General features: G+C 48.3%; 1 protein-coding gene across 1 annotated transcript in view; it reads left to right on the plus strand.

Annotated features, from left to right (window-relative positions):
• Tacc2 (transforming acidic coiled-coil containing protein 2) overlaps window positions 1-27,073 on the plus strand; it is a 194,192-nt gene that overhangs the window by 85,781 nt on the left and 81,338 nt on the right. Inside the window, exons 8-9 of the mRNA XM_042054163.1 lie at window positions 14,126-14,250; window positions 26,544-26,679. Coding sequence (XP_041910097.1) covers window positions 14,126-14,250; window positions 26,544-26,679 — 261 coding nt within the window. The remainder of the gene's footprint in view (window positions 1-14,125; window positions 14,251-26,543; window positions 26,680-27,073) is intronic.

Here is a 27,073-nt window from a genome sequence, read left to right on the forward strand (position 1 = left end):
AGATCCCCTGATCTCTCCCATTGAGATCCAGGTCTGTGAAATCCAACTGGGTGATAGAGATTTTTCTGCCTCTGCCCCATTGAGGCCACAGCCCTTGGTTTACAACCTTAATAATCACTACCACAGCAACTCCCTGGGATGACAAAACTATCCCACAGATTATGAAATCATTTGAGAGAAATGAGAGGCGTGAAAACAAAGACCCAGGGAAACAAAAGTTTGCAAGGCAAAGCCTCTAAAAATATAATTATGACCTCAAGAAAATACAGCGATTGACTGCGGCGGAGGTTCCACTCCAGATATGGGGACACTCAGCACCGCCCCCCTCTCTGCCATTCCTGTGTACTGTGTAATAGGGTTTCAGCTTCTCGTTTAACTAATGGATTCAGGACTGCCAGTTAAGAGAGAGCAATGTTCCCAAGACTTGTTACCCCTGGGCTGGAGAGGGGCAGTATAGAGAATGCTTAGGATTTAGAGACCTAGACCCAATCTTATGAGCCCCGTCTCTCCTCTTACAAGCTGTGTGACCTTGAAGGGGTCATGAACCATCTAGGAGTCTTTTTTCTTCTCTTTAATTAATGGTAGGGATAGTGTGAAGTAGGCCCCTCTGCTTCACAGAGCTGTGGATGCTGGTGAAGCCACGTATGTGAAGATACTGGCAAACTGTAGAGTGCTTTGTAAAGGGACAGCCATTTGTGTTAGTATTTTTACCTTATAGTTAAAGGTGCCTGTTTATTGGAGGTAGATTTCCTGGTGTCTCCTGTACTCTGTGTTCCTTCTTCTTCTTCTTCTTCTTCTTCTTCTTCTTCTTCTTCTTCTTCTTCTTCTTCTTCTTGTTATTATTATTATTATTATTATTATTATTATTATTTATTACTGAAAAATGTAAGCAAGGGGTGTAACTGAAGGTTTCTCTCCTGCCTGCCTGTTCCTGAATAATCACTTTGAGGCTTACTATTAATTACAACTGTTAGGCCTATTAGCGCAGGCTTATTCTTAACTAGCTCTTACAACTAAATTAACCCATTTCTATTCATCTGTGTATTGCCACATGGCCGTGGCATTACCTCACATCTTGCTTCTCCCGGCGGTTGCTGGCATCTCTCTGACTCTGTCCTCTTTTTTCCTATCTCTCTGCTTGGATTTTCTGCCTAGCTATAGACCAGATCAGCTTCTTTATTAACCAATGGTAATAAAACACATTCACAGCATACAGAGAGCCATCCCACATCAAAGGGGCTACACACATTAGAAGCTACTAACTAACCTTACTATCTAGGCCCAAATTATGGGGACTCCCTTATGGTTTCCCTGGATCTGGCACAAGTAAAGGATGTGTAACCTGATTCTGCTCACGGAGGGCAAATCTAGGCAGAAGGAGCTGGGAAGAGAAAGCCATTGCTCCCCTGGCTCACATCTCTGCTGAATTCAGCTCCATCATTCCTCTCATTTGGGGTCTTGTCCAGTCCATACTAAATCCCCCAAGGTCTATGAGCCATTTCTGTGTCTGTGCCATTTAGACTTAAAAGCACCCATTCACCATTCTTGCATTTAAAGCCCTTGAGGGCCTGGGGGCGTCAATCATACCTGTTCCTGGGGAGCACACAGTAAGAAGATCTGTCTGGTTAGCTCAGTCGCATCTTCTCCCTGCTTCCTGGTAATGTGCACACAGCCCTTCCTTAGCCCCAGGCTTCCTGTGGCTTTTGGTGTCCAGCTCCCTTTTTCCCCATGCTAGCTCTTCCACCTTGACTGAACTGTGTTCATCCCTGAGGTTTCCTGACCAAGGAGTGTTTCTAGACAAACCTGCTCATGTTCCCAGAACCCTAAGTCGGGTCTGGTTCTGGGAGGTCCTGCTGGCTCTGGGGAGACTACTATGTTCTGAGGGGCGGGGCAGAGTTCAGTTTTGGAAGAGATGATTGCTTGTCCTTGAAGGGCCATTTCAGTTCATCATGGGGTTATTGTCTTATAGGCTCACTGTTCCTGGCATTTGGAAAATGTCGTATGTCTTTCTTGGTGTCTTCAGCCCTGAAACAGGCCAGGAAAGGGTCAGTAAACTTAGGACCAATCAGCTTTGTATTAGTAATTTTCAGACAAGTGCCCCTTAAGTGAGTAGTTGTTTACCTGCAGAGTTGAACAGGAATCTGATCCAGAGGTTACAGCAGCCAAGATAGACAGCTGTAGGCCCAAGCGAAAAGTCAGGACTTTTAGCCGAAGCTGCTTCTAAGTCTCCGTTCCCCTTCCATTTCCCAGGTTGTCCTGTGGTCTTCCATGTCTCAAAGTCTGTCTCCTTGAGGTCTGAAAAGACCCTGCCTCATTTTTCTCTGTGTTCATCAGAGCTGTGTAGAACCTTTCTCTAGAAATTCCTCACTGGCTCAGGGACTAGATCCACTTCCCTCTTGACTTGTGAGAGGGAAGGATTTACTTCAGTCAAGAACTCAGCCTTCTTGTGTGACAGAAAATACTGAGTAATTTTACTGCTTGTGTGGTTTTAGAACCAGAGAAAAATCTGTGATTCTGATACATTTTTATTTTGGTGTTAATTTCAAAGTTGTCTCCCGTCTGCATAAACATACTGGAGGCCTCTGCCCCGCGTTCAGCTCATTGCTTATGGGTTGAATGCCTGTTCTCAGTTCAACATGTTAGAGGATGTTGGTTCTGGCCTGAATAAAGTGGAGGCCAGAAAGAGCCAGAGCAGACAGTTATGAGCATCATCTTGCTTGGGCCACTTCCCTGTAACCATATGATATTTATAACCCAATCCTGCCTCCTGATGACCCATGGTAAGGAGAGTGCCATCCCTTACTTGGGGATTTTATTGCATAGACCAGGCTAACCTGGAACTCAGTATGTAGCCCTGTAGTCCCGGCTGGCCTCTGACTCACCGTCTTCCTGTTTCTAACTTCCTAATGCTAAGGTTACTGGTGTGAGTTCCCACACCTGGCTAACCTATGTTTTTAAACCGCGCTTAAACAAATCACTTGTCGTAAAGTTTTGCATCTTAACTATACAGCTAAGTGTTCAGCTCAACAGTGTTGATGTAGTGATATTGCTGTGTGGTCAGATCCCCAGTACTCACCATATCAGTCGAATCAGTCTCTGTCTCTGTCTCTGTCTCTCTCTCTCTCTCTCTCCCTCTCTCTCTCTCTCTCTCTCTCTCTCTCTGTTAGACAGTCATGTCTAACACTACATGGTAGCCACCATTCTATTTTTGCGTCTATCAATTTTAATGTTTTTGTTGTTATTTTTTTTTCCTTTTTTTTTGAGATAGCGTCAAGTAGCTCAGGCTGGCCTCTAACCTCTAACTCGCTGTGTGGCAGAGGATGACTGAGGGGCTAGGACGAGCCTGGATCCTGCTGCCTATGCGAGCTAGGCAGCCACTCTCGCAGCTCAGTGCCCTTTCATGATTTTTCAGGTAATGCATTTCATCCTTAGGTTACAGCTTCAGAAACAGGGTCATGATAGTTTAATGAGCTTGCTTAAGATTACGATTGGCTAGTAAATAGTCCAGCTGGGTCAGAGCTTTACTCTGGGCTCCACTTGAGGTCCTTGCCAACTCTACCCAATTCCCAGCGACTCCTCCATTGTCTGAATTCTGTGCTGTATTCTTGGAGAAGCAATGCACCTGTGTACTTGGTGCTGTGGGACAGCAGCCCCCAGCGGCGGGGGTGGGGTGGGGGGTGGGGATCCTAACTTGAAGGACCTGCAGGTGCTAAATGAGCCTTGGCTCTGTGCTGTGCTTCTTTGATTAGGGAACAACTGTCATTATCCGCCTGACCTAGAAGGGTTTGTGTCTTAGTCTTTTGAGAAACATGGCGGCTGTTCTCTGCCCGTCCTGAGAATATCTCCTCCCCTGAGCTCCTCGTGAAACCCAGACCTGAGTTTATTAACTAGGAAGGTATGGGAACAAAAACAGCTTGGTTTGGAGGGATGGTTAAGTTGTAGATTCGAAAGCTTCCTGCCTTCTGCTCTCCTGCCTTCCTTTTCAGGGTCTCCTGGATGGCCAAAGGCTGGGGTCAGCAGGTCACACTCTATCTCCCATTCTTAGTCCTCACCCTTGAGGTTGCTCCAAAATGAGGACCTGCTCCCCTGTCATTTTTCAGCCCAACCAGGGGGCTGTCCCTCTAGAGCTTTGGGTTTCTGATCAGCTCTCTTTGGATTAGGTGGGATCCGTAAGACCAAACAGCCCAAATCTTCATATTGTTGGATGATGCCTGGGGCCCTGGAGAGGAAGGCCTCCATGGCTCAGACTTCCTGGAGGTAGCTCCCCATTGGCCCTTCTGCACTTCCTGTTACTAGATGCTGCCGAGACCACCATAACCTGCATGGGATCTGAGATCTCAGGCCTGGAGCTGGAACAGCTCGGATGGAATGTTCTGTCGAGTGTCTAGGGTGGAGGGATACCTTAGTTCATTTTATGTTCGTGACACAGTAATGTGTCACAGTTAATGACACACACTGAGTTACACAGGGGAAAAAAAGTTTGTTTTGATTGGTGGCTCTATCCGAGGTCAAAGGGATGCATCTGGTGATAGCCTTCTCACTGCCACGGCAACAAACCAGTGCAGGGCATCCCATGACAAGAGACTGGGAGTATGTGAGAGACCTAGCCAGACTGACTTTTATAACAGATCCACTCTCAAGATAATCCACTAATCCATTAGATGCCTAAATGGGTTAATCCACTCCTGAGGGCAGAGCCTTAATTACCTCTTACAGGTTGCCACCTGGTGCCACCTTTTAACATGCCTGGGTGGGGACTGCACTCCAGCTGAGTTTGGCAGGGGTGAACCATATTCAAGCCACCACGAGAATAAGCTCTTGATCTTTGTGAAGACAGGTCTGCAATATGGTGAGCACGTCCTATGTGCGAGCCTTAGTCCCATCGCTTGCTGCCATCTGTCCGCTGTCCATTCTTGATCCTCACTCTCCTGGTGCTCACACAGCCTGGGAGAAGGAGGAGTGTGTCCAACTGAGGAGGCATACCTGGCAGGGAAGGCGGGAGTGATGAAGGACCTGCTGTGTTTGTGCACCTTTCTCTTTGGACCACATCCCACTGGCCAGGCACCCTGCTGGAGAGATAGATGCTTTCAGGACTGGCGTTGAGAGTCTGTCCACTGCTGTTGCCGGGGTAACAAATTGGGAGACTGAGCTTCAGGCAAACCTGCTCTTTATTGCAGAGGGATGGTTCTGACTGAGATAGTCTGCCCTTACAGACTTTGCTGTCACTTGCTTCTCAAGAGGTGTTTTATTTCTTCATCAGCAAAGGCCCAGTACTAAAGCCCAGGGCTTTCCAGAAGTAGGCAAAATAAATTTGAGGCTTAAAAAAAATTGAGTCCTTACAAGATGTGAAAAACACAGGTCATAGTTGAATTGAGCAGAAGTTCAGCTTGAAATGAGATGCTGTAGTATATCAACCTCTGTGGCTATGGCTCCTTATGGCTGTACAACCATCGCTTATTGGTTCATTTGTTCACGCATTCATATGTTCCCATAAACTTGCTTTTGAGCTCCGAGCTGAGGTTTGTCAGCGAAGGGAAATATTCTTGCTTTTGTTGCTTTGGGTCCCAAGTTCCCTTCTGGACCTACTGTTTCTTCCTGTCTCCTGGGAAGTCTCATGACTGCTTGTGCCCCTCCTGATCCCTCCCTGCCTGTGCTCCAGTCAGGGCTGTGTACCTTTCAGGGCCCCTGAAGGATGTCAGTGGTGGGAGATCCAAATTCTCACTGGTATTCCCTTGCCAAGTCATTGCATTTTCAAGACCTGGTCTCCACCGCTGTAAAGCAATATGGTTACCCTCTTGTCAGGAGTCCTGAGGGATCACAGACAGCAGCTAGCAAAGCCCTGAGATACTGTGCAAATTTTCTCTAAAAAAAGAGTGTTTCTTTTTCTTTTCTTTTCTTTTCTTTTCTTTTCTTTTAACCAAAGGCCAAGTCTTCACCTTGCTAGTCTTGCTTATCTGTTTGTTTGTCTCTGCCTCAGAATCATTCCCACAAACCCCTTTCCTTAGAGCCCTGTGGGAGGCATCTTCCTGGTCCCTCCCTCCTGTCTGGTTGTGAGATTTCCTGACCCCTGTGCCCTTGGCCTCAGCTTGCCAAGGGAGGATGATGCCCTTCACACAGGCCTAGCGCGTGGCTCTTCTTCTAAATGAAGCTGTTAGGTTTATGTCGGTCTCTTTCCAAGTTCATGTACATCAGAGTGTTAGTAACAATAAGGCGAGCATTCCTAGATTATGGTCAAGGACCATCACAGCCTTGAGTTTCACGCCTGACCATAGGCAAGTTGATCTTGCTGGTCTAGGAATCTTAGTTCCACTTCTGCCTGGCCTGCAGAAATGCCAGGCCAAACTTGTCCCAATTTCACCTGCCAGATCTAGACAAAGAAAGCCCAGCTTGGTTTGCCCAGAGTCGTACATTAGTGAATACTGGCAGGAGCAGAGCAACTGTCCTCTCCACTCCCCAGAGGACAGATATTTGCCCAGGATGCTCAGGAGCGATGCTCTGGGAAGGCCACACCCGGGTGTGCTCCAGGTGTCATGCAGCCTCCCCTCCCCCTCCTGTATCATTCTAGCTCACAACTGGCCTATGGCTTCTGCAGGAGATTCGCAATCAGAGAAGCTTCCATTCTGCCAAACTTTGGCATGCCTTCCAAAACCCAGACAGCAGAAGTGAGCTGCCCTGGGCTGCCAGGCTCTGACTGCGAGAACTCATCCAGTTCTCTTCAGTGCAGCCCAGTTTCTGGGGAGCCCAGCCCTGAGGTTAGTGTTCTACTTTAGCTGACTCTGTGATGCACGACCACAGTCCCAGCTAGCCAAGAGGCCTTGGCATGAGAATGGACTGGTGTGGGCAACATGGTGAGACCCCACTGCAAAAACGTTACATTAGGAGAAAGAAGAAGGAACAGCCAGGGAAGAGTGGCGCTCAGTTGGTGCTTGCCTGGTATACACAAAGGCCTCAGTCAAATCCCCAGCTTCAGAAACCTGGCTCCAGAGCATCTAAACTGTAATCCCAGCACACTGGGGGCGGAGGCTGGAGGTCGAGAATTCAAGGTAAGATCATTCTTGCCCACATGGGCAGTTTAAAGCCAGCCTGGGCTACATGAGATCCTCAAAATAGAAAGAAAAAAAATTTAAAATATAGCAATGTCAACAACAAAGTGAAAAACTCCAGGGAACCGTGTTATTAGTCAGAATGATGTAAACTTATTTAAGTTGAACCGGACTTCCTTTAGAGCTAAGTAAATAATCTTTAACCCTTGTTAGAGATAAGTCCCTAATGACACAGGAAGTCCTAAGTTTTTCTCTCTGAGGCTTGCAGTTAAGAACTTGCCAAGCCATTAGATACTCAGATCACAAATAGTCCCTGATTGTTCCCTCTGCCGCTCTCCCGACCCTAGGACATCTTGAGCCTCCTCCTCTGCAGTGGCTTGTGTCCTCTCCAGCCTGACCTGGCTCCTGGATAGTCCCAGAGCTCCTTCTGAGGTCCCTCGCTTTTTCTCTTTGTTATCTCTACAGCAACGTGACAGTCAGTTTTCAAACGTCCCGCCACTTGCCTGCAAATAGCTCTGTGACTCATCTGTCACCCTGAGACTAGAGGTTGGTGTCCTGCTCTCCTGACACTCTGAGGCCACACAGAGTTGGCTCTAGCCCCAGCCATCTAGTGTCGGCCCTGAGACCACCTTAATCACCCTGCCCTCCCCACAGCCCGTGCTGCCCTCCAGAGCCACACCGAGCTCTGGGCGGCTGCCTGCAGGCCTTGCTCAGGAAGGCCTTGTTTAAGTGTCGCTACACACACTGCCGTTCCAGGAAAGCTGTGAGGATAGCGCAAAGAACGCCCACACTGACATTCACCCGAATTCTCCAATTGCTGATCGCTTCCCATGCAGGCTCTGCCCACCCCACCCCCACCTCCCGCTCTATGTGTATCTTTTACCATTACTCCATGCACCATTCAAGAACAAGCTGCATGGGGGCTGGAGAGATGGCTCAGTGGTTAAGAGCGCTGCCTGCTCTTCCAAAGGTCCTGAGTTCAATTCCCAGCAACCACATGGTGGCTCACAACCATCTGTAATGAGGTCTGGCGCCCTCTTCTGGCCTGCAGGCAGAGCACTGAGAATACTCTATACATAATAAATTAAAAAAAAATTAAAAAAAAAAGAACAAGCTGCATAAAGTTGTCCCCTCCAAACCACCCCCCCCCCCCAGCCCTCCAGAGCTCCAGTATACATTTTCCCAACAGCAGCACCCTCCAGCGTGGTGCCAATGCAGCCACCCAATGGGGAGTCCCCACCAATCCTCAGAATCTACTCAGTATTGCTACCACCATTCATTCCCCCATCAGCTCCAGAGCGCAGTCCTGTGCTGGGCCCTGTGTCGTACTCGCCCATGCTCTCTTGGTCTAGGGTCCTGGCTTACCTCTTCCCAGTTTCCCGTGACCTCGATGAGCATAGTTGTTTCCTGATGGAGAAAGTCCTTCAATCTGTCTGCATCTGTGTGGAGACTATCCGCCCGTTTGGAGCAGGGATTCCACAGCCGTGAAGCGGGGCCTTCGCAGTGGTGGCAGGCGGCCCTGGTCAGTACCTGGCAAGGCTGGAACCTACCCGACATCTCCACCATGAAGCTGTCACTTTTCATTTTGTGATCAGTCAGCATTTGGTTGAGGAGCCTTAGAGACCATGCTACTTTTGCTTCCTTGCGCCACCACCCACTTACCTTAGTATCCTCCCATGTCCCCTGCCTGGCCTGTACTTACCTCTTCCATGATGGGCCCTTAGTGGTGGCATCTTTATTTCCACCATTGCTCATACAAATAAGATGCTTTCCTTCCTCCTCGTTCATTCATCTGTTCCTTGTTATCATTTCAGTCCATACGGATGCATGGGTTATTACTTTAATTCGATGGATTGTGATCCAACACTTTCTGTATTTTCTATCTTTTATTAATGCTTTAACCTTTATTTTTATTCTGTGTGTATGGGTGTTTTCCCTGCATGTATGTCTGTGCACTGTGTATATGCAGTGCGCTCAGAGGTCTTTGGCTCCTATGAGACTAGAGTTCATTGTGAGCTGCCATGTGGGTGCTGGGAATCGAACCCCACTTTCCGGGAGGAACAGTGGGTGCTCTTAACTGATGAACCATCTCTCTAGTCCCTTATTTTCCTTTTTGAGGCCCTCAGTCCACACACAGGCACACACAGGCACACACATGCACACACTCTGCCTCTATCCCAGATTAACTGATAATCTCCGATTGCGGGAGATTGCCACCTAACCCCGTTTCTCTTTTTTCTCCAGCCCCATCACATATAGTTCTTGCAGAGTCTCTTCTCACGAGAGCCTGGCTTGTCCTACCTTGGATCTTTCTGTTGCTGTTTCTTGACTGTCCTCCCTGTGCTGGTGACTTCCTTAGAACTCTGGTCTTCCCTATGCCATTGCTACGCTTGCCCTCGCTCCTCCATACTCTTGTCCACCAGAGGAAGGGGAAGGAAAGCCAGTGGTTTTAGAACCAAACAGTAAGGGAGACGGGGAGGTAACTTTCATTTTGTTGTATGGTGCTGAGGATGGAACCTGACACGGAGCTGCGCTCCAGCCTGAGGAACCGTCTTTAATTTGCAAGGCTCTTTGCACAGGCTGGACCACTGATGCCCTTTCCTTGTTTCAGCTGCTCCTAGAGTGTTCCAAGATCCTCACCAGATCCTTTTGGCCTGGAAGAATCCTGGGTTTCTGTGACAGCTTGTTCATCGGGTACCCCTTGTTAGGGTCTAACAGTGTCCTCCCAAATTCATAGGCTTAGACCTTGTTTTAGTAATTGTTACCATTGCTTTGATGAAACACCATGTCCAAAAGCAACTTGGGAGGAAAAGGTTAATGTGACTTACATATCTGAAGTCATAGTCCTTTGAGGGAAGCCATGACAGGAGCTCAAACCGGGAGGGAACCTGGAGGAAGGAGCTGGTGCAGAGGCTGTGGGGTGGTGCTGCTTATTGGCTTGCTCCATGTGTTCTGTTTTTGTTTGTTTTTGTCAACACAGGACCATCAGCCCAGGGGTGGCCCCATCTATAAAGGTCTGAGCCCTCCTACATCAATCACTGATTAAGAAAAGCCCTACAGGCTTGCCTACTGTCTTATCTTATGGAGGCGTTTTTTTTTTTTTTTTTTTTTAATGATTGAGACTCCTTCTCTAGCTTGTGTCAAGTTGACATAAAACTAGCTAGAACCAACTTGAAGGCTTAAGTGGAGATGTTAGGAGGTGAGGACTTGGGGAGATGGCTAGGCGTGAGGGTGAGCTTTCATGGATGGGACTCGTGTTCTGTGCAGGGAACCAGAGAAAGCTCCTCGTGCCCTTCCACCAGAAGAGGACTCCCAGCAGCCCGCAGACCTGCTGGCTTTGATTACGAAATCCCAGCCTCCAGAATGTCGAGAGATGCAGAACAGTAGTTTCTAGGCCATCAGTCTCATGGCATCTGCTACATAGCCCTGACGCACTCAGATACCACACCTGAGAAACTATTCCTTGGGCGTTTAATTCACCTTACTCAGGATTAGCCTACCAGCTTGCAGTGTGTGATTGCATGCTGTTCACTCAGGTGCCCACAGGATGCTGATGGGACACGGATGTACTAAGTGTGTGGAGCCTGAGGTGTCAGTTGGCCCTTTCGCACTAGCACGTGGACACCTTCCTGTTGGGGATATTATTGGAATGTTAATTTCAGGTGTGTGACTTTTGTTTATGCCGCATTTGTTTAACTCTGCGAAACTGTGGCTCTTTGCCTGTCTAAAACACCTGATGGTCCTACTTAATTACTTAATTACTGAATGCCCAGTAGCCAGACGGCAGCAAAGATAGGCGGGACTAGGAGGCAGAGAGAATAAATAGAAGGAAAACTCTGGGAGGAGAGAGAAAGAGGAGCCAGAGAACAAAGAGAGGAAGATGTCAGGGGCCAGCCACCCGTCACCCAGCCAGCCATGGGGAAAGAAGGAAAGAAGCCCAGAGGCAAAAGGCAGTTGAGATAATTTAAGGTAAGAAAAGCTGGCAAGAAACAAGCCAAGCTAAGGCCAGGCATTTGTAACTATGAATTAGCCTCCATCTGTGATTTATTTGGAATCTGGGTGGCGAGCCCCCAAAAGAGTAAACTGTCTCACAATACCTTCCTGTTGAAGGGAGGGCCCTTGCTGCCTCGGTCTGTCGTGGTGATGCACAGCCTCGTGGAAAAGCACTTGTTGGCACAAGCGCCTCACACATGCCAGCTACCACTCAACCTCTACTGCCTAGGTTTGCAGGGCTGGGGCCCAGCAGCTGGTGGTAGCAGCTGGTGGTTGAAATCTCTAACCAAAATTTGCCCCCTGAAAAATGTTTCAGTCATTCTAGATTCAGCATTACCCACTAGCAGAATTTAGAAAGCTTTTATCATTTCGGTCAGTAGATCTGTGAAGAAATGTAGGGCTTTTTTTAAAAAAAAAAATAAATTTTTTAAAATAGTTTTTGAAACAGGATCTCCTTATGTAGCCCTGACTCTTCTGGAACTCACTGTATAGTCCAGGTTAGCCTTGAACTCACAGAGATCTGCTGAAGAAATTCTTATAGATTTAACTTTTATGTGTGTGAGTGTTCTGTCTGCATGCATGCATGTGTACCACATTTGTGATGGGCTGCAAGAGCAGCCGGTGTGCTGAACCACTGAGCCATCTCTTCAGCCCCTGAAGAAATGTTTCATAAGAAGTTCTAACTGCCCAGAAATCAGGAAGGTCTCCAAGCTGATGGTATAGTGTGAATTTGATATATGTACACCTCTGTGTAAGCACAGATATTTAGCAATTAGTTCAGCTTACTCGAGATGCACATACATGTGTATCAAATCGTAATTTTGTTTTTTATACAAGAGGTTGCCAGACCATTACTGGAAGCTTATTAACGCTCCAGCCTGTAGTCTGTCAATGCAGAGAGCTATGTAAGCAGCAGGAGGAGGAAGGTAAGTTAGTTAGCAGAGTAAGGGGCTTGACTGGAGCAAGGAACCCCACAGTTACAGTGCAGCCCAGGCCTTCACTCTTACATATGGAAACGCTAAAGTCCCAAGCAGTCACCTGGCAGACATCCCAAGGTGGGGCTGCTCTGGAAGCCAGCCCTCCTGACATCATCGACAGTTTCTGAATGTATTCATGCTTGCACACTAACGTCATAACTGATCAGGATATTAGTCAAACTGTCACCCAGAAACTATTTCTGTTCAGAAAACTTAGAGAAGTGTCAGTGATCTTTGAAAAGTGCCATTCCATCCTCTGGGTGGGTGGATGTATGTTTTTGGAAACTTCTTTCTTGTGCCTTCATTTTTCTCGGGCGATGCCTAATGAATGAGTGTTTCTGCCTCAGAATGAGGTGGGCAAGTCTTCACAGGGATGGCGAGAGCTTGGAAGTGGTGTTGCCTGTGTCACAAAGCAGTCACTAGGACAGGGAGCCAAGTTATTCCCTGACACCTAAAATCTCTCTTAAATATATTTTCTTGTTTATGTTGACTATACTAGTGGTATTCATTCAGCATAGAACCAGAAAACGGAGCTCATGGGATGGCTTAGCCGCAAATGGTATCAGCTGCTAAGCCCGGGAACCTGAGTTCATTTCCCAAGACCCATATTGGAAGTTGTGTTCTGACCACCACCTGCACATACACATGCACACACACACACACACACAGTAAATTAGAATATAATTAAATTATCTTTTAAAGAATTAGAAAATAGATACCAAATCTATGAAGAAAAATGCTTAGCTTGAGCCAAAGAATTATGCTGTTAACACCTTGGCGTAGGTTTTACCTTGCTTTCTGGCCCATTGTTGCTGTTTGCTTCATTGCTGCACACAGCCACACGAGGCTTGATTATGTGGCCCATTGTTTACTTTTCCGGTTTTCAGTTAATCATGAAAATATTTTCACCTAGATGCCTCAAGCTCTATCAATATTCTTAAACCGTTGCAAATGAATCTGTTCTGTGGCTGTGCCTTAATCTGATGAACCGTTCCCCACTGTTGGACATTTTGGTCACCTTCGGTTGCTTTTGCTACTGTGACCACCGTCTCCTTACTCCCAGCCTTTATCATCTCCTAAAATAGTATCTTGGAAAGACCATGATGTGTTGAAAGAAGCTGAATCTTTTATGATGTGCTCTGTGTGCTGCCAAAACTCCAGGGCTGTTTTTCTCCTCTGACTTTGTGATATTTAGAAAGTTGAGTCCATAATTTCGGAGTCTCCAAGTTGTAATCCACCAAAGACCTATCCTGGCCATTCCTCCCCCTTCCAGCTGGCTCCTTTCCCCCTCTTTTCTTGTATGACCTTCCTGGCCCCTATGTGTAGCCATGGGGCTCCAGTGGCTGCCCCAGAGGAATTGGAATGGTAGGTAGGACCCACAGAGAATAGTAATGCATGGGCATTCATATGGACCTACCCACTGGTATTTAGATGTAGTTTTAGGAAGTTTCCTGGGCCCACCCACTCTCTCACTCACATGCCAGGGGCCCTAATTGGTGCCTGACCAGTTAGAAGCTTCAGGTTAATCCTTTGGCTTATGACCAAGTCCTAGTTTCTCCACCTGATCTTGTGACCTACCTCCTGTCCCTTTCTCCCCTCCACAGCCTTCACTTTGTCTATGCTCTAGTTACAGTGACCTTTTCCTGTTCGGCAGAATGTCAAACTCCTTCCTAATCATGGTTTTCAAAGATAGGAATGGCCTTGCACTGGGGGCTGCTTGCCTTTCTCTTACTCCTCCATCTTGGGGGCCCAGCCAGGTGTGGTGATGAAGGTGGCTGCTGAGGTCAGGCTGGAGTTACTCAACCTGCCTGTGCCTTTATTTCTAAGCGGTAATAAAAACAAAACCCCAAAGGGGCTGCTTGACTACTGTGTGTGGAATCTGTAAATGCTAACCTCCTCCTACAGGTTTCTGTACTTGCTTGTGCTTAGCCATGGATAGAGCACTCTTCCTGGACCAGCATATCTTTGGACTATCTATATGAAGCACAGATATCTCCTTCCTGTTACAGAGAGGGAGTGTGAGCCCTGCCCAGGGCCAGATGTTAAAATACATCTGCATCTCCTGGGAACTTCCTGAGTTTCTTGACTCTTTTTTTTTTTCCTTCTCCGTAGCTCCCCTGGAACCGATCATGTCATCCAGCCAGCTGCTCCTGCAGACCTGGGACACCCACCCTTAGCCGACTTGTCCCATTGTGGTGACAACGCCAGCTCAGTCGCTGCACATCTGACAGTCCAGAGGTACAGTAGAAACGTGGCTGGGGCTGCCTGGGCCCAGGCCCCATGCGTTCTCCCTCCCCACACTCGTTTCTCACAGTGTCTGTCTACCTGTTCTAAGCACAGTAGGTTGTGCCAGGGCTTAGCTTCATCGGGCCTTAGTTATACTCTGAAAGGACACTGGAAGCCCTCCAGAGAGTGTATTGCTGTTTCAGGGCCTGGTTTAGGGAGCTGGCTACCTGCTGGCTGCTGGGTCATCAGCTTGTCCAGCTGCTTGTTTTCTTCTGTCTTTGAGCAATGATCAGAGAACAGAGGAGTCAGCAGGGCGTGGGAAGAGGAGCCAGGTTCTTGGGCCTTTGCCCGGCACAGAGACCTGGACTCTCGGCTCTGTCTTCTATCCTGTTGCCTCCTACAGTCCTTCCGTCTTCCTTGCCCTTCACACCCCAGTTCTTTGCTACCCCCTACTTGGCCTGGATTCAGCTTCACCTCCCCTTTTCCTGCAGCCTTGGCATTTAGACAAGATTTGGTTTGCAGCAGCCTTGAGACTGGGCTAACACATGCATCTGTTATATAACACACACACACACACACACACACACACACACGTCTATATAAATAATTACACAATATAATTACACAGTGCACATTCACATCAACACTTGGGTCTCTGGATTAGTTACTTTTATTGTTGCCATGACAAATGCCCAACAAAAGCAACTTGCGGGGCAGAGGATTTGTTTTGGCTCACAGTTTGAGGGTCCATCCATCATGGCACAGAAGGCACAGTCACAGGACTGTACAGCATCTGGCTACTTAGGGCCCATAGGCAGGAAGCAGAGAGGGATGGACTCCAGCACTCCGCCACTTCCTCTAATGGCACAGGACCACCCACGGTTAGGGTTGGCCTTCCCTTCTCACTTAACCCATCTAGAAAGTCCCTCCTAGACCTGCCCACAGACTTGTCTCCTCTGTGGTTCTAGATCCTGCCAAGATAAGAATATTAACTGACATAGTCTCTGGCTGTACACATCTTCGTTTATATTCATAGTCTCCATCTGTACACATTTTGTATGCTGTGAATATGTTCTATTACCATTGGTTAATAAAAAAGCTGCTTCAGCCTATGGCAGGGCAGAATAAAGCCAGGCAGGAAATTCAAACAGAGATACATAGAGAGAGTAGGAAGAGTCAAAAAGATGCCATGTAGCTGCTGAAGGAGACAGATGCCGGAACCTTACCAGTAGGCCACAGCCTCATGGTGATACATAGATTAATAGAAATTGGTTAATTTAAGATATAAGAACCAGCTAGGAATATGCCTAAGGTATTGGCCAGTGTTGTAATTAATATAGTTTTTTTCCTGTGTGATTATTTGGGTCAGGGCGGCCGAGAAGCTAACGTGCAGTCTCTGTGTACACATTTTAACTGATACTTATGTCAGAAAAGCCACTGGGTTCTGCCAGATCCTGCGCAGCACTGGGGTAGCCTAGGTGAGCAGGACAGAAAAGGGACTTTGCATCCTGGAGCATGTGCCTCGGGTCTCTTTCTCCTTTAAACTCAGCTGCCACTGCCCTCTGTGTCACTGCCCTCACTAGAAGTCTGTAAGTTCCCTGCATCTAAGTCTGTCTCCCCCTACTAGTCTGAGGTTCTTCCAAGGGAAGAACTGGTCTTCATGACTCTTGGAACTGCAGCCCCTGTTCTGGAATGGGGGAGGGGTGTGCTGGGACTTGATCATAGATTAGAGGAGAGGACAGGGACGCTCCTTGCTTCCTGACCTGTGTCATGTTTGCTCTGACCCTTCCCTGGCTACTTCTCTCAGGTTACTGGTGATGGGCAGGCAGCTGGCAGCAGTAGAGAAGCCCTTTCATGGGGGAGTCTGCCTGGGGTAGGAAAAACAGGAGCAGAGGGAGATGACAGGAAACCATAGTCCAGAACCAGAGATACCCTGGCAGGTGAGCACCAGCCAGGGATTTCAATGTTCTCCTCTTCATGGGACTCAGCTGAGGTTCTTACATATAATTTAACTCAAGTGGTGTATGGAAGGTGCCTGTGAGTAACAGGTCACCTCCTTACCCCTCCTATGCTTCTTTGTCTCAGTGATGCTCCAACTTTCTGACCCCCAGAGTTCTAGGAAGACTCAGCATCCTCTAGCCATGAGTGGGATTACCTCCCTTGAGAAGCCAGGAAAGGGGTTTGCCTTACTCCGTTGGTGTTTCTGTCTTACAGTTGGGACAAGGGGGATATGGGACCACCGAGGTCAGAAGGTAAACAAGGACATGGCTAGACGGCATACAGGAGGACTGAAGTCCAGCTGGGGGTATCATCTGCCCTTCTGAGGTCCCCTCTCTCTACCCTGGGACCATCCTTTGGAACAGTTGTCCTGGGACACAGTAGGATGACTGTGCGCACCATCTTGAGTGGATCTGTGGATCCTCACAGGGCCCATGGATGATGGAGTGCTCTTCTGGCTGCATCTCACAGATGCACTGACTCAGGCCATACAGCAGCCATGTTGAGGCAGGTGCATTGGGCTGCTCAGCCATCCTCCTAACCTCATTCCTGGCAGATGTCACCTACATCATTACCCAGGAGTGACCACAGAATGCAGAATGAGAAGGGAGGCCAGCAGAGATGCTCTTAGTACTGAGGACTAGGCCAGCTTCCCGACTTTGCCTCCCAGAGGAAGGACAGCTAAGACTGAGGCAGGAGCCAAAATCAGGGAAGCATTCAACTAAAGAGAAGCCAGCGGGAGCCGGAACATTTGTGCAGGAGGGTATCACTAGGTTGGTGGGAATGAGGCCGTCCCTTTTGGAACTGCCGTTGGCTGGTTTCACTTTGGTCACCCAAGGTGATTAGAATTGTATTGTCATAAAATACAGGCAATTCTCATTATTCAGACCATTTTTGTGAATTTGATTCTTCTATGAGACTTGCTGATAACCCCAGAGTCAATTTTCATGGCTCCTCCCGAGTCCTTTGCAGATGCATCCAGAGCAATGAAAACATGGCTTGTCACTTAACATGAGCGTTCTCAGCTGGAAGATGCAGTGACGCTATGCTTCCTCGACATTTCCGCTCTCGTGCTGTGAACATCTGACCTTTTCATGGTGCACTGGAAACCTTTGGTGCTTTTGTTGGTGATCTTGATGTTGGGAATAACCCTTACGTACAACGTTAGAGTTCAGAGGAGCCTGAATGTGCCCAGTGAAGAAAATATGGGGGTCACTGAAACTTTGCTCTGTCTGGCAGGAGTTAATGCCATTGTGTGAGGAGGGTGCTAGTAAATCAGAGTGTGACCTAGGATGCTTTTAAATAGGAACACACACACACACTGAAGGTTGCATTTTGATAGATTGACTGATCAAAGTCTTCCCAGAGGCTCTCGGGAACCTAGAGCCTATCCCTCACCCCACCCAAGTGGTTTGGTGTTGGCTGACTCATATCTGTGAATTTCATAGACCATTGCTTGTGAATGGCAAGCAGCAAATGGACTCACCCCTGCCCACCTGTTGGAGTGACTAAGAAGCATATCCTGGAGGGTGCGGTAGTGACTTGAACCTCAAAAGTGACTGTCTTCCCCTTCCTGCTTGGAGTAGGAAGAAGATAAAGGAAGATGTGGGATGGAGGCGTGGCTTGCCTTCCTGCAGAAGCAAGGCTTGCTGCTTGTCCAACTTGGGTGATAATATTTGTGGAGAGATGCGAGCAAACTTTTACTGTCCTCAGAGTACCAGTGACAGACCAAAGTAAGGATACGACCAGAGTCCAAACTGATGAATCACAGAGTTTTACTGGGGTTACTTTCAGGAGTATGGGTGAGGGGCTACAGGATCAGAAATGACTCAAAGACAGCAGTGTCACCAAAGCCCACCCCAGTGCAGGTGGCAGCTCATGAAAGCTGGGACCCTGGCGTACACTGCACAGCCTGCAGGCTTCTCAGCGGGTTGGAGAACCTCTCTTCTGAGCCTCTTTCAGCCGTCCTTACTGCTGTAGGTTCTAGAGGACCGAGGAGCCTAGTGATTTTGGCCAGTTTCAGGGGCTTCTGAAGCTTTTGAGTCATTTACTTCCTGAGTTTTAAGGCGCTTCCCTGCAGGATGGAATGTTTCATCTGCCTTTAGAATGACAGTTCTCAACCTCTGGGTTGTGATCCCGTTGGGAGTTAAATAACCCGTCCTTAGGGGTCACATATCAGATATCCTGCATATCAAATATTTATATTATTATTCGTACCTGTAGAGAAATTACAGTTATAAAGGCGAACAAAAATAACTTTACGGTTGGGGTCAGCACAACATGAGGAACTGTGTTAGGAAGGGTGAGAACCACGGCTGTAGAACATCCCAGTCACAATTGTTTTATCTTTGAGGAGATTGCTAAACAACAGAATTTAAAATAAAAAACTTTTTTAAAAGTGTTTTTTTGTTTTTGGGACAAGATCTTACTATGTAGCCCTGGCTATCTTGGAACTATTGATTTAGACCAGGCTTTCCTTAAGCTCAGAGATCTAACTGTCTCTGCCTCCTGAGTGCTGGGATTAAAGGTGTGCACCACCATGCTCAGCTGAAAAAAAAAGTTCCTTTTAACTCACAACTATTTTAGATTTTTAATTTAAAAAAATATTATGTGTATGCATGTGTGTGCCACATGTGTGCAGGTTCCCTCAGAGACCAGAAGAAAGTTTTGGATCCCCCAGAGCTGGGATTATAGGTTGTTAGCCACCTGATATGGATGCTGGGAACTAAAATTAAGTCCTTTGCAAAAGCAGCAAGTACTCTTAGCTGTCAGTCACCTCTCCAATTCAAGTCAAATTTTAAAAATGTCTTTAAAAAGTTATTTAAAGGATCAGCAAGATGGCTCAGTAAATAAAGGTGTGACTCCTACAAATTGTCCTTAGACTTCCACACTCATGCCATGCCATATATGTGCATCTGCTTACAGAAGTATGTGCACGCATGTGCGCACACACACACACACACACACACACACACGCAAATGTAATAACAATTTAGGGAAAAGTAAAAAAGGTATTTAAAGAAAATGGAGCCAGGCACTGTGGCTCATGTCTGAGATCCCAGCACTAGGGAGGCAGAACAAGTCAGCCTTGCCTCCCCTGCAAGGGATGCTTGCCTGCTCTGTGAGGCTGTCTCAAAGATTTAACAACGAAGTAACAAAAATCAGAGTAGGAGCTTGTGTAAACCTCCTGAGAGGAAGAGAAGAGAACTCCCGCTCAGGATCCCTTGCTGACGCTCTGGTGTGGAATCTTCAAGTTTCTTGTGCTCTTCATGGGAAGGGAGCTGTTGCTCTCTCGGAGGTATCCCTCAGATGAAAGGAAAGCGACCTCTTTGTGTCCTCTGTGCGGATAGCACACTTGCTCCTGTGGTTTCAGTTCTGTTTTGGTTTTGACATCTCTGAGTGACCCAGAAACCTGGGCTCAAGTCCTCTAGAACATTTTACAAATGACTAGATTGCCCACAGCCATTTGCGTTCTCATTTGTTCCATATTTTCCCAAATAAATAAATAATAAATAAATAAAAAGCCAGGATGGTTTTCCAAGTGAAGCCTTCTGGCCCTGTCACTTAGCAGGCAGTAGAACAGGCTATGAAGGTCACGCCAGAAATCGCTGGACTGTGGACTGTGTTCTTCCCGGTCTGGGACCCAGGTGGATCCTGAGGAGTCCTTGGATACCATTGGAAAACTACTCACCTACCTGCTTCACGCCAGACTTTAGGTTGCATCAGAAGAGCCGGTGGGAGTCAGACTTGCCCCACCCAAGTCTCTACTTAGAAATCTGAAGGGTTCTGTCCCCAGGAATGTCCCTGCTGCTGTACCGGGGTCCACATGTGGTACACACTAGGTGGAGACAATCTTGTCCTGGTCACAGCGACTCAGGACTGGAGACTCCTGGGCCAGCAGTTGGTGGCTGAAGCTGCCCCTGACTTCTGTCAAAAGCATCTGGCATTGGGGAGTCATGGTGGCCCTGGTAGAATGTCTGCAGACATCTCTGGAGCTTAGGCAGAAACCCAGGATCCCTGCTTCCCTTTTTCCTTTTGTTCCCAAATCTTGTAGTGATTTTGTTCTTATCTGTTTGCACAATACAATGTTTTTGTCTTTGAGTGGATTCACCTGTCTCCCAAAGGTAATCTTTAATAATCAGGCAGTTGCCAGGCAGTAGTGGCGCACGCCTTTAATCCCTGCACTTGGAAGACAGAGGCAGGAGGAACTCTGTGAATTCAAGGATAATAATAATCAGACAGTTAATAACTGAATCAGAAAGTGGAGGAAGTATTTTTTTAATATAGAAAAGGCATTACCAGTTGAAGAACAGAATTCCGTTAAAAGCTCCTTTGACTTTCGGGTCCATACGCTCTCTGCCTGTTGCAGTAGGTGAGGTCCGCTTGTGTGTTTGTTTAGAGTCTTTGTGTTCCCAGCTCCCAGCTGGTGACCATGAGATCACGAGATACCATAATATTGGCAATTGTCAAATAACGACTGTTTTGAATAGTTTATACTAACAAACAGTTTTGAGGTTAGTGAGCCACTTCAATCTGGGTTGGTCCCCTTGGGCTTTGTGCTCAATGCTTTTGACATCGGAGACCAGCCTCTCTTTGTTCTCAGCATCTCATCGGTGTCTTCTGTGTCAGCTGCTGGGGCATAGAAGGAAACTTCACACATGAATAGGCACCACCAAGGTGAGACTCAGAGACTTCTTCTGGCACGGCTCAAAGTCTCTCCTGTAGTTTGCGCATGATTGTTATTGATGACTTTTCCCCCAGTTAATATTTTCTTTCTGCTGAAGATCTGTTTGGGTCAAGCTTGAAGATACCACCCTTCCTCCTGGGCTTCAACTTAGCTCTGCAAAGGGGTGTGGTTAAAAGGAAGTGGGGGGCGGGGATTTGACCTGCCATTCCCCTGCCCTACCTCCCTCTCTCTGAAATCCACAGCTCAGCATGTTGGGGCTGTTCACACACGCACCTGGGGGACTGGTGTCCATGTCCTGGTAGCTCTCACTAGCGGCTGGAAATATCTGGATATGTGGCCTTTCTCAGTATCTTTTGAGTTGGACTTTGGATATTTCCAGAAGCCGCAGCTCAGAATCACACTCCCGGCCCCACACAGTTCCCATTCCGTCCATCACGCCACAGGCAGACTGTCCAGTGTTTACCGCAGCAGCAATTTCAGAGCCATTTCCTTTGGGTCGCTCAGTCCCCACTTTTAGTCTGAGCTGAGTCTTCAGCCTTCAGGAAGGCCTGCCCGGGTCTGGGAGCGATCATGTGCGCTTGGGGATTCGAGGATGAAAAAAGAGCCAAGCGCCTGTAAGGAAGGGCTGCATGCTAAATGTGTTCCAGATGGTGATGTGAACTGGGAGATAAGATGCCCATCTGGCACAATAGGACATGATGTGTTCAGCTTGCACCTTGGGAAATGTTATCACCCTCTTGTGACAGCCGGAGTTATTCTGGTCTTTGTCCTTGGACAGGGGCTTCATTTGGCAGCCCCAGCTGATTTTTGAAATGAAATTTGCTATCAGTTCTTCAGTGGGAACTCTGCCAAGAAGGACTCAAAAGCCCTGAACGGGGAATCAAAGGATAACTGTTGTGGACTGCCTCTCTCCATAGCTGGGCTCTCTGGCTGCGGGACTGCATGCCAGACTCCAGGTTGAATTCTCTGTTGTGGGTGGGTGGACACTGACTGCTGCTGAATCGCTAAAGGAACCAAACGTTGCATGGGACCTTGGCTAAGAAGCAGTTCAGGGACAGCAAACCGACCTGTAGGCAGTGGATCCTAGCCAGGCAAAGATCTTGTCCAGCTGGGCTTAGCAACACCTAGTTTGATAAAATCCTCTCTGCCTACTAAATCATGGTGGTTTAGGTCTTCTCTAGTTGTCAGTTAATTAAAAAAAATTAAATAAAAGTAGCATTTCTCTTTGCCTTCCAAAATTTATAAACACCTGCACGAATCTGAATTTGGCTTCATTATTACTCTACTACGGTTTGGAAAATACTAATGAATCCCTTACACAGGAAGGAAGGGGTCATGGATATTTACAAGCAGAAGGGACTCTGCATACCTCCGCCCACTCACTGGTTTTCAGAGCACAGCGGGACTGCTCAGAGGTGACGTGAGACAGTGGAAGGACGTGAGTCCATTTTGAATTCGCTCTGCCCTTCTTGTGCTGAATTTGGCAGGCACCCCATGGGACCCAGCACAGGCTGGGAGTGGTCCTGGGCAGCGGCTCTCAGCTATGAAGTCCTTGCCTTCCTGAGAATAATGTCTTTAAGATGGTCACTGCTGGTCATGTGGGACTAACAGAGACAGGAGCTGGCCAAGGCTGCTGACCAGGAACTCCTACGTCCTTCCTGTCCCTGCTGTGGCAGCCAAAGTTCTGTGCAGGAAGCAGGGAGGGGAGCAGGGCATGCACTTAAGGCCGAGATCTAGACCCAGGGAAGGCTCTCTAGGTGTGTGACTTGAGCTGTCACTCAGAGTGCTGTACACAGAAGGCCCTGTGCCTGGCTGCTTCTCGAATGAACATGGTGGATGTTCATACTGCCTGGGGTTGCATCCATCTTGCCTGTGGATTCCATGGTCTGATCTGCCAGTCCCAGAACGTAGAACACTTGTCCTACTTGCAGTGGTCTGAGAGGTTGGGAAGCCAGGTGAGGAAGCGGAGGACCTGCTGCTTGTGGAATGTCCTGCCTCCTCTGGGTTCCTGACCTAGCAGGACCAGATGCTCAGAAGGCCTGGTGGCCACTGTCTCCTCTTCAAGTGAGAACTTCATTGCTTGGTGACTATGTGAAGGTGCAAGGGCCTTCTAGATGCAGGGCCCAGACAAGCAAAGGCACTGCTTGGGAGACTCAAGGGACTTATCTGCTGTGTGGAGCAGGGAGCTGTGGAGATGGGCCTGGGAGTGGTATTAGGTAAGGCTTGAGTTGTGAGGGTTTTAGGTAAGGCTTGAGTTGGGTCGTTCCAGTAGCTGTGAACCCAAGGGGATAAACCCAGAGGCACGCACCCTTGGATACCCCAGGAGTACTGCTCTGAGAGGAGGAAGGGTGGCCTGACAGAAAGGACTGATCCGGAAGAAGGAGGTGACTCAGTGGGAAGAGGTGATCAGGGGTCCCGAGCCTCTGAGAATAGGAAAAATCTCATAGTCCTGACTTCCGGCGGGTAGGGTGCCAAGAGCACACAGAGAGAAGCAAGGGGCTCACAGTGCCCGTATGTGGTAGTGAGTCACACGGTTTCCCTGCTGGGGCCTGACTGTCTCAGTCACTGGACCGGCCAAGAACTAGCTTCAGTGGGAGGGAAGCCCCAGTCTTAATTGAGTGGTTGAGTCATTTGTTTGGTGCCTTTAGCTAATGGGAACTGGCCAGGCCAGGAAGGGTGTGGCTATAGAGGATGGGGCCAGCGGAGGGAAGAGAGGAGGGTGCTGCCTGGTGACCCTTGGGGAATATGGCTGGCTTAAAGACAAGTGGGTTGTGCAGGCCACTGAGCAGAGGGAAACTTGGTACTGGGTGACCCTGGAAAATGCTCCATGACATTCTTAGCGGGGACAGTTTTAGTTATAATGTAAGAACATCCTTCTTAGACCCTCGGCCGTGAGCTGTCCTAGAACCACAGATCTGAGGCCATCTTCCCTACCCTTCCAGTAACTTCCCTCCTAATCCAACAGAGAGTACCCTTAGAGTAACAGAATTGCAGGCAGCACCCCTTTCTCAGTGTGCCTTTAATTAAATTAAATCTTCCTAGGATGCATGAAGTGGAGGGAGCCCAGCCAGCGGAGTCTCTCGAGAAAGCTAAAATTTAGACTAGCAGTTTGCTTTTTTGTTTTTCTTTGAGACGGAGTCTCTCAATGTAGCCCTGGCTGTCCTAGAACTTTTTGTGGACCAGCCTGGACTCACACTCAGAGATCCTCCTGCCTTTCCCTAACGCTGGAATTTAAGCTGTTTACCACCCTGCCCAACAGCAGTTGACTTTTTACAGATTGTAAGCATGCTAAAGGCTGTCCAGAGCCAAACTCCCTGGAGGAGACAAACAGCCCCCAGCCGTTTGCTCTGTTCCTTTGCAGTCCTCCTTTTGTGTTTTGTTTGGAGACAAGGTCTTACTATGTAGCCTAGGTTGGCTTAGACCTCATGATTCTTAGACCTCTGCATCCCAAGTACTGGGGTTACAGGCGTTTCCCCCAGGCCTGGTTTACCTCTCATCCAGCCTACAGGGATCCATAACTTTCTGGGCCCTTGTTTATTTCTCCTGACCTCTGTGGGGCACTTGAGGAACTGGCAATGTGGTCCATCTCAGACTGAATTCCTGACACTCTGCCACAGCCAGTGGGCATTGTGGGCTCATTCACCTGTGTGACGGCTGATGCCTCCTGTTGGTAACGAGGCTGGGTAGTGGGTCACTGTGGAGCACGGGGCAGATGTGGGTGCTATTAATGTAGAAACACAGATCTTGGGGCTGAAGAGATGGGTGACACTGTCTGTCAAGCCTGACCATCTGAGTTGTCTACATTGTCCACAATGTGTGCCATGGCAAACACACACACACCAAGATAAAACACCACAGCTCTCACATCAAAGGGAATAAGAGACAGTTTATTTAGGTTACCCCAAATTCCATGTTTCAGCATGGATGTAGTCTCATGATGTTTCTATATGGTAACAGAACAAAGAAGTCATAAATCAAGACTTTTCCTAATACATTGGTGGAAACATCAGATAGATAGTTTTCCCCAGCAAACTAGGGAAATCTGTTATAGGCCCCGGATGCTATCTAAGCTCCCGATTGGTGGAAGGAAGCTGGGGGGTCTGTTTGTATATTCCAACAAGATTTATTTACCTCACAGTCCAAAGGATGTTAGGTCACACATAGAAGTGGGTAGTGAATGTCTTTTTAGGAGGCTAAGAGAGCTCAACATAATTTGGTTCTGGACCTGAAATAGTCTAACCCTCCGTAATTATTGAAGTTCCGATCAGTTTTGTAGACTCTGTATATAGGTGGGGCTTCTTTCTGGGGACATTAGTTAACACGGCTGTCTTTACTCCCAGTGCTCATGGCCCATCTCCCCAGGGTAGAGAGACGGGACAAGTGCAGCCACAGTAAGGCATGGAGGTGCTTATATGAGCCTGTTAGGAAGTGGGCTAGATACTGGAGGGCGAGGTCTTGCTGCCCCCCCCCCCAAGGACGGAGCTGCCTGCTCAGGAGGAAGGCCTCTTAAGGGAACGGAAGAGGGTGGGCAGAGCCATGAAGGGAGGGAGGGGCACAGCTGGGGTTGCTTCTGGGGAGCCTACTAAATCTCCACAGATCTTTAAGTGGGAGTGAGAATTTCCTTACCTGAGCCTGAGGGTTGGGCACCTCACACGGTGGCTGCTGTCTTTCAGGGCCAGGTCTCATCTGGAGGCAGAGCCCACAAGGCTGGCACTGAGCAGGGCATGGTGACTCAGAAACCCATGCTCCTATGGCTGTTTGTCCCCCAGAGAAGAAGGTGTCCTGCACCGCAGACTACAAACCCTCAAACCCCAGCTCCACTGCAGGCTGGGTCTCAGGCCCTGTCTGAGTCATGAATTCCAGCCTGGCTCTGAGAGGCCCTCAGCCAGGCAGCTCCTCACTGACAGCAGTGCTGCCAGCTGCAGAGGATGGAGGGTCCCTTGATTTGAAAACTGCTTCCCAGGCTGTAGATGCCATGCCCTTTGCAAATGGGGGATAGTTAGACCCTCTTAGACTCCAAGCTTTTGGCTTTGGGCTTGTGGTTCTAGGTGCATCCTGTGAAGCCCCCTGCACACTGGCAGGTTCCCTGGCCATCCAGTAGGGGGCGACATCTACCACATGAAGGCTACTTGCCTTTGTAATCCTGGCACTAGACAGGGACGTAGTGATATAGCCTCACACACAGGTTCCTGGGTGATCCAACAGCTTTTTCATCCCCCCCCCTTGAAATTTGGGGGCAAATTGTGAAGAACTTGCAGAATTGTGTTTTAGTTTTCAACTCAGGATGTCAATGTGTGCCCCTTTATGTTAGAATTCCCTCTCTATAAAAATCTTCAAGCAAACCTCAGGCAAGAAAAGTCCCTAACACTTGAACATTAAATGAATCCCCAGTTTCTCTGGAGTCAAATGAGGAAGGAACCAGAAAGTACTAGAGATTATGGCCCCAACCGTGTATATGTGGTGGTGGTGGTGGCAGCCCAGGGAACAGTATGCTACTGCTACGTCTTTAAATAGTCCACTCCACAAATGTGGGTGGGTTGGGTGGGGTAAGAAAGGACTGATGAATGTGCCATTAATGAGCCGAGTTCCATTTGGAATAATTGTCCCATTGTTTCCCCCGTGCCTCCCCATCTGCTGCCCATGCAAGTCTTGCTCTTCCGGCCTCAGAACTTAAAGTCTTATCTTCCGCCACAGCTAGCCATGGAGTCAAAGCCCCCACGACCTCCTGCCAATGCTTGGCCGAGAACATAAACAGGTAATCTGCAGGAACCCCTCTGCAGCTACTGCCCAGAGAGAGCAGGGCTGATGGTCTCTCCCCCTGCCCTGGGGTGAGCTGTGTTTAGGATGGCGCCCCCCAAGGCACTGACGCCATGTCTGTAATTGTTTGGCTTCAAGCTTGTCTTCCCGAAGCAGCTAGTTCTTCCGTAGCAGTGGGCACAGTGTGTCAGGCAGGGACTTCCAAGAGGCAGAACCGATAGCCTGTGAGGGAGGACGTTCCCTGGGTGGGTTTCCACAGGAGACTGTGGGAAACGCAGAACTACGAGGAATGGCAAGTGTGGTGGCCAAGGAGGGAGCTGGAAGGTCTTGGCTCTAAGATCATAGCCTGTCTTGCGTCTCAGGTGCGGTGGTGGTTATGTGACTATGTCAAG

Source organism: Arvicola amphibius, chromosome 1 (assembly GCF_903992535.2).
Source record: "Arvicola amphibius chromosome 1, mArvAmp1.2, whole genome shotgun sequence".
In the NCBI taxonomy this organism is placed as follows: domain Eukaryota; kingdom Metazoa; phylum Chordata; class Mammalia; order Rodentia; family Cricetidae; genus Arvicola; species Arvicola amphibius.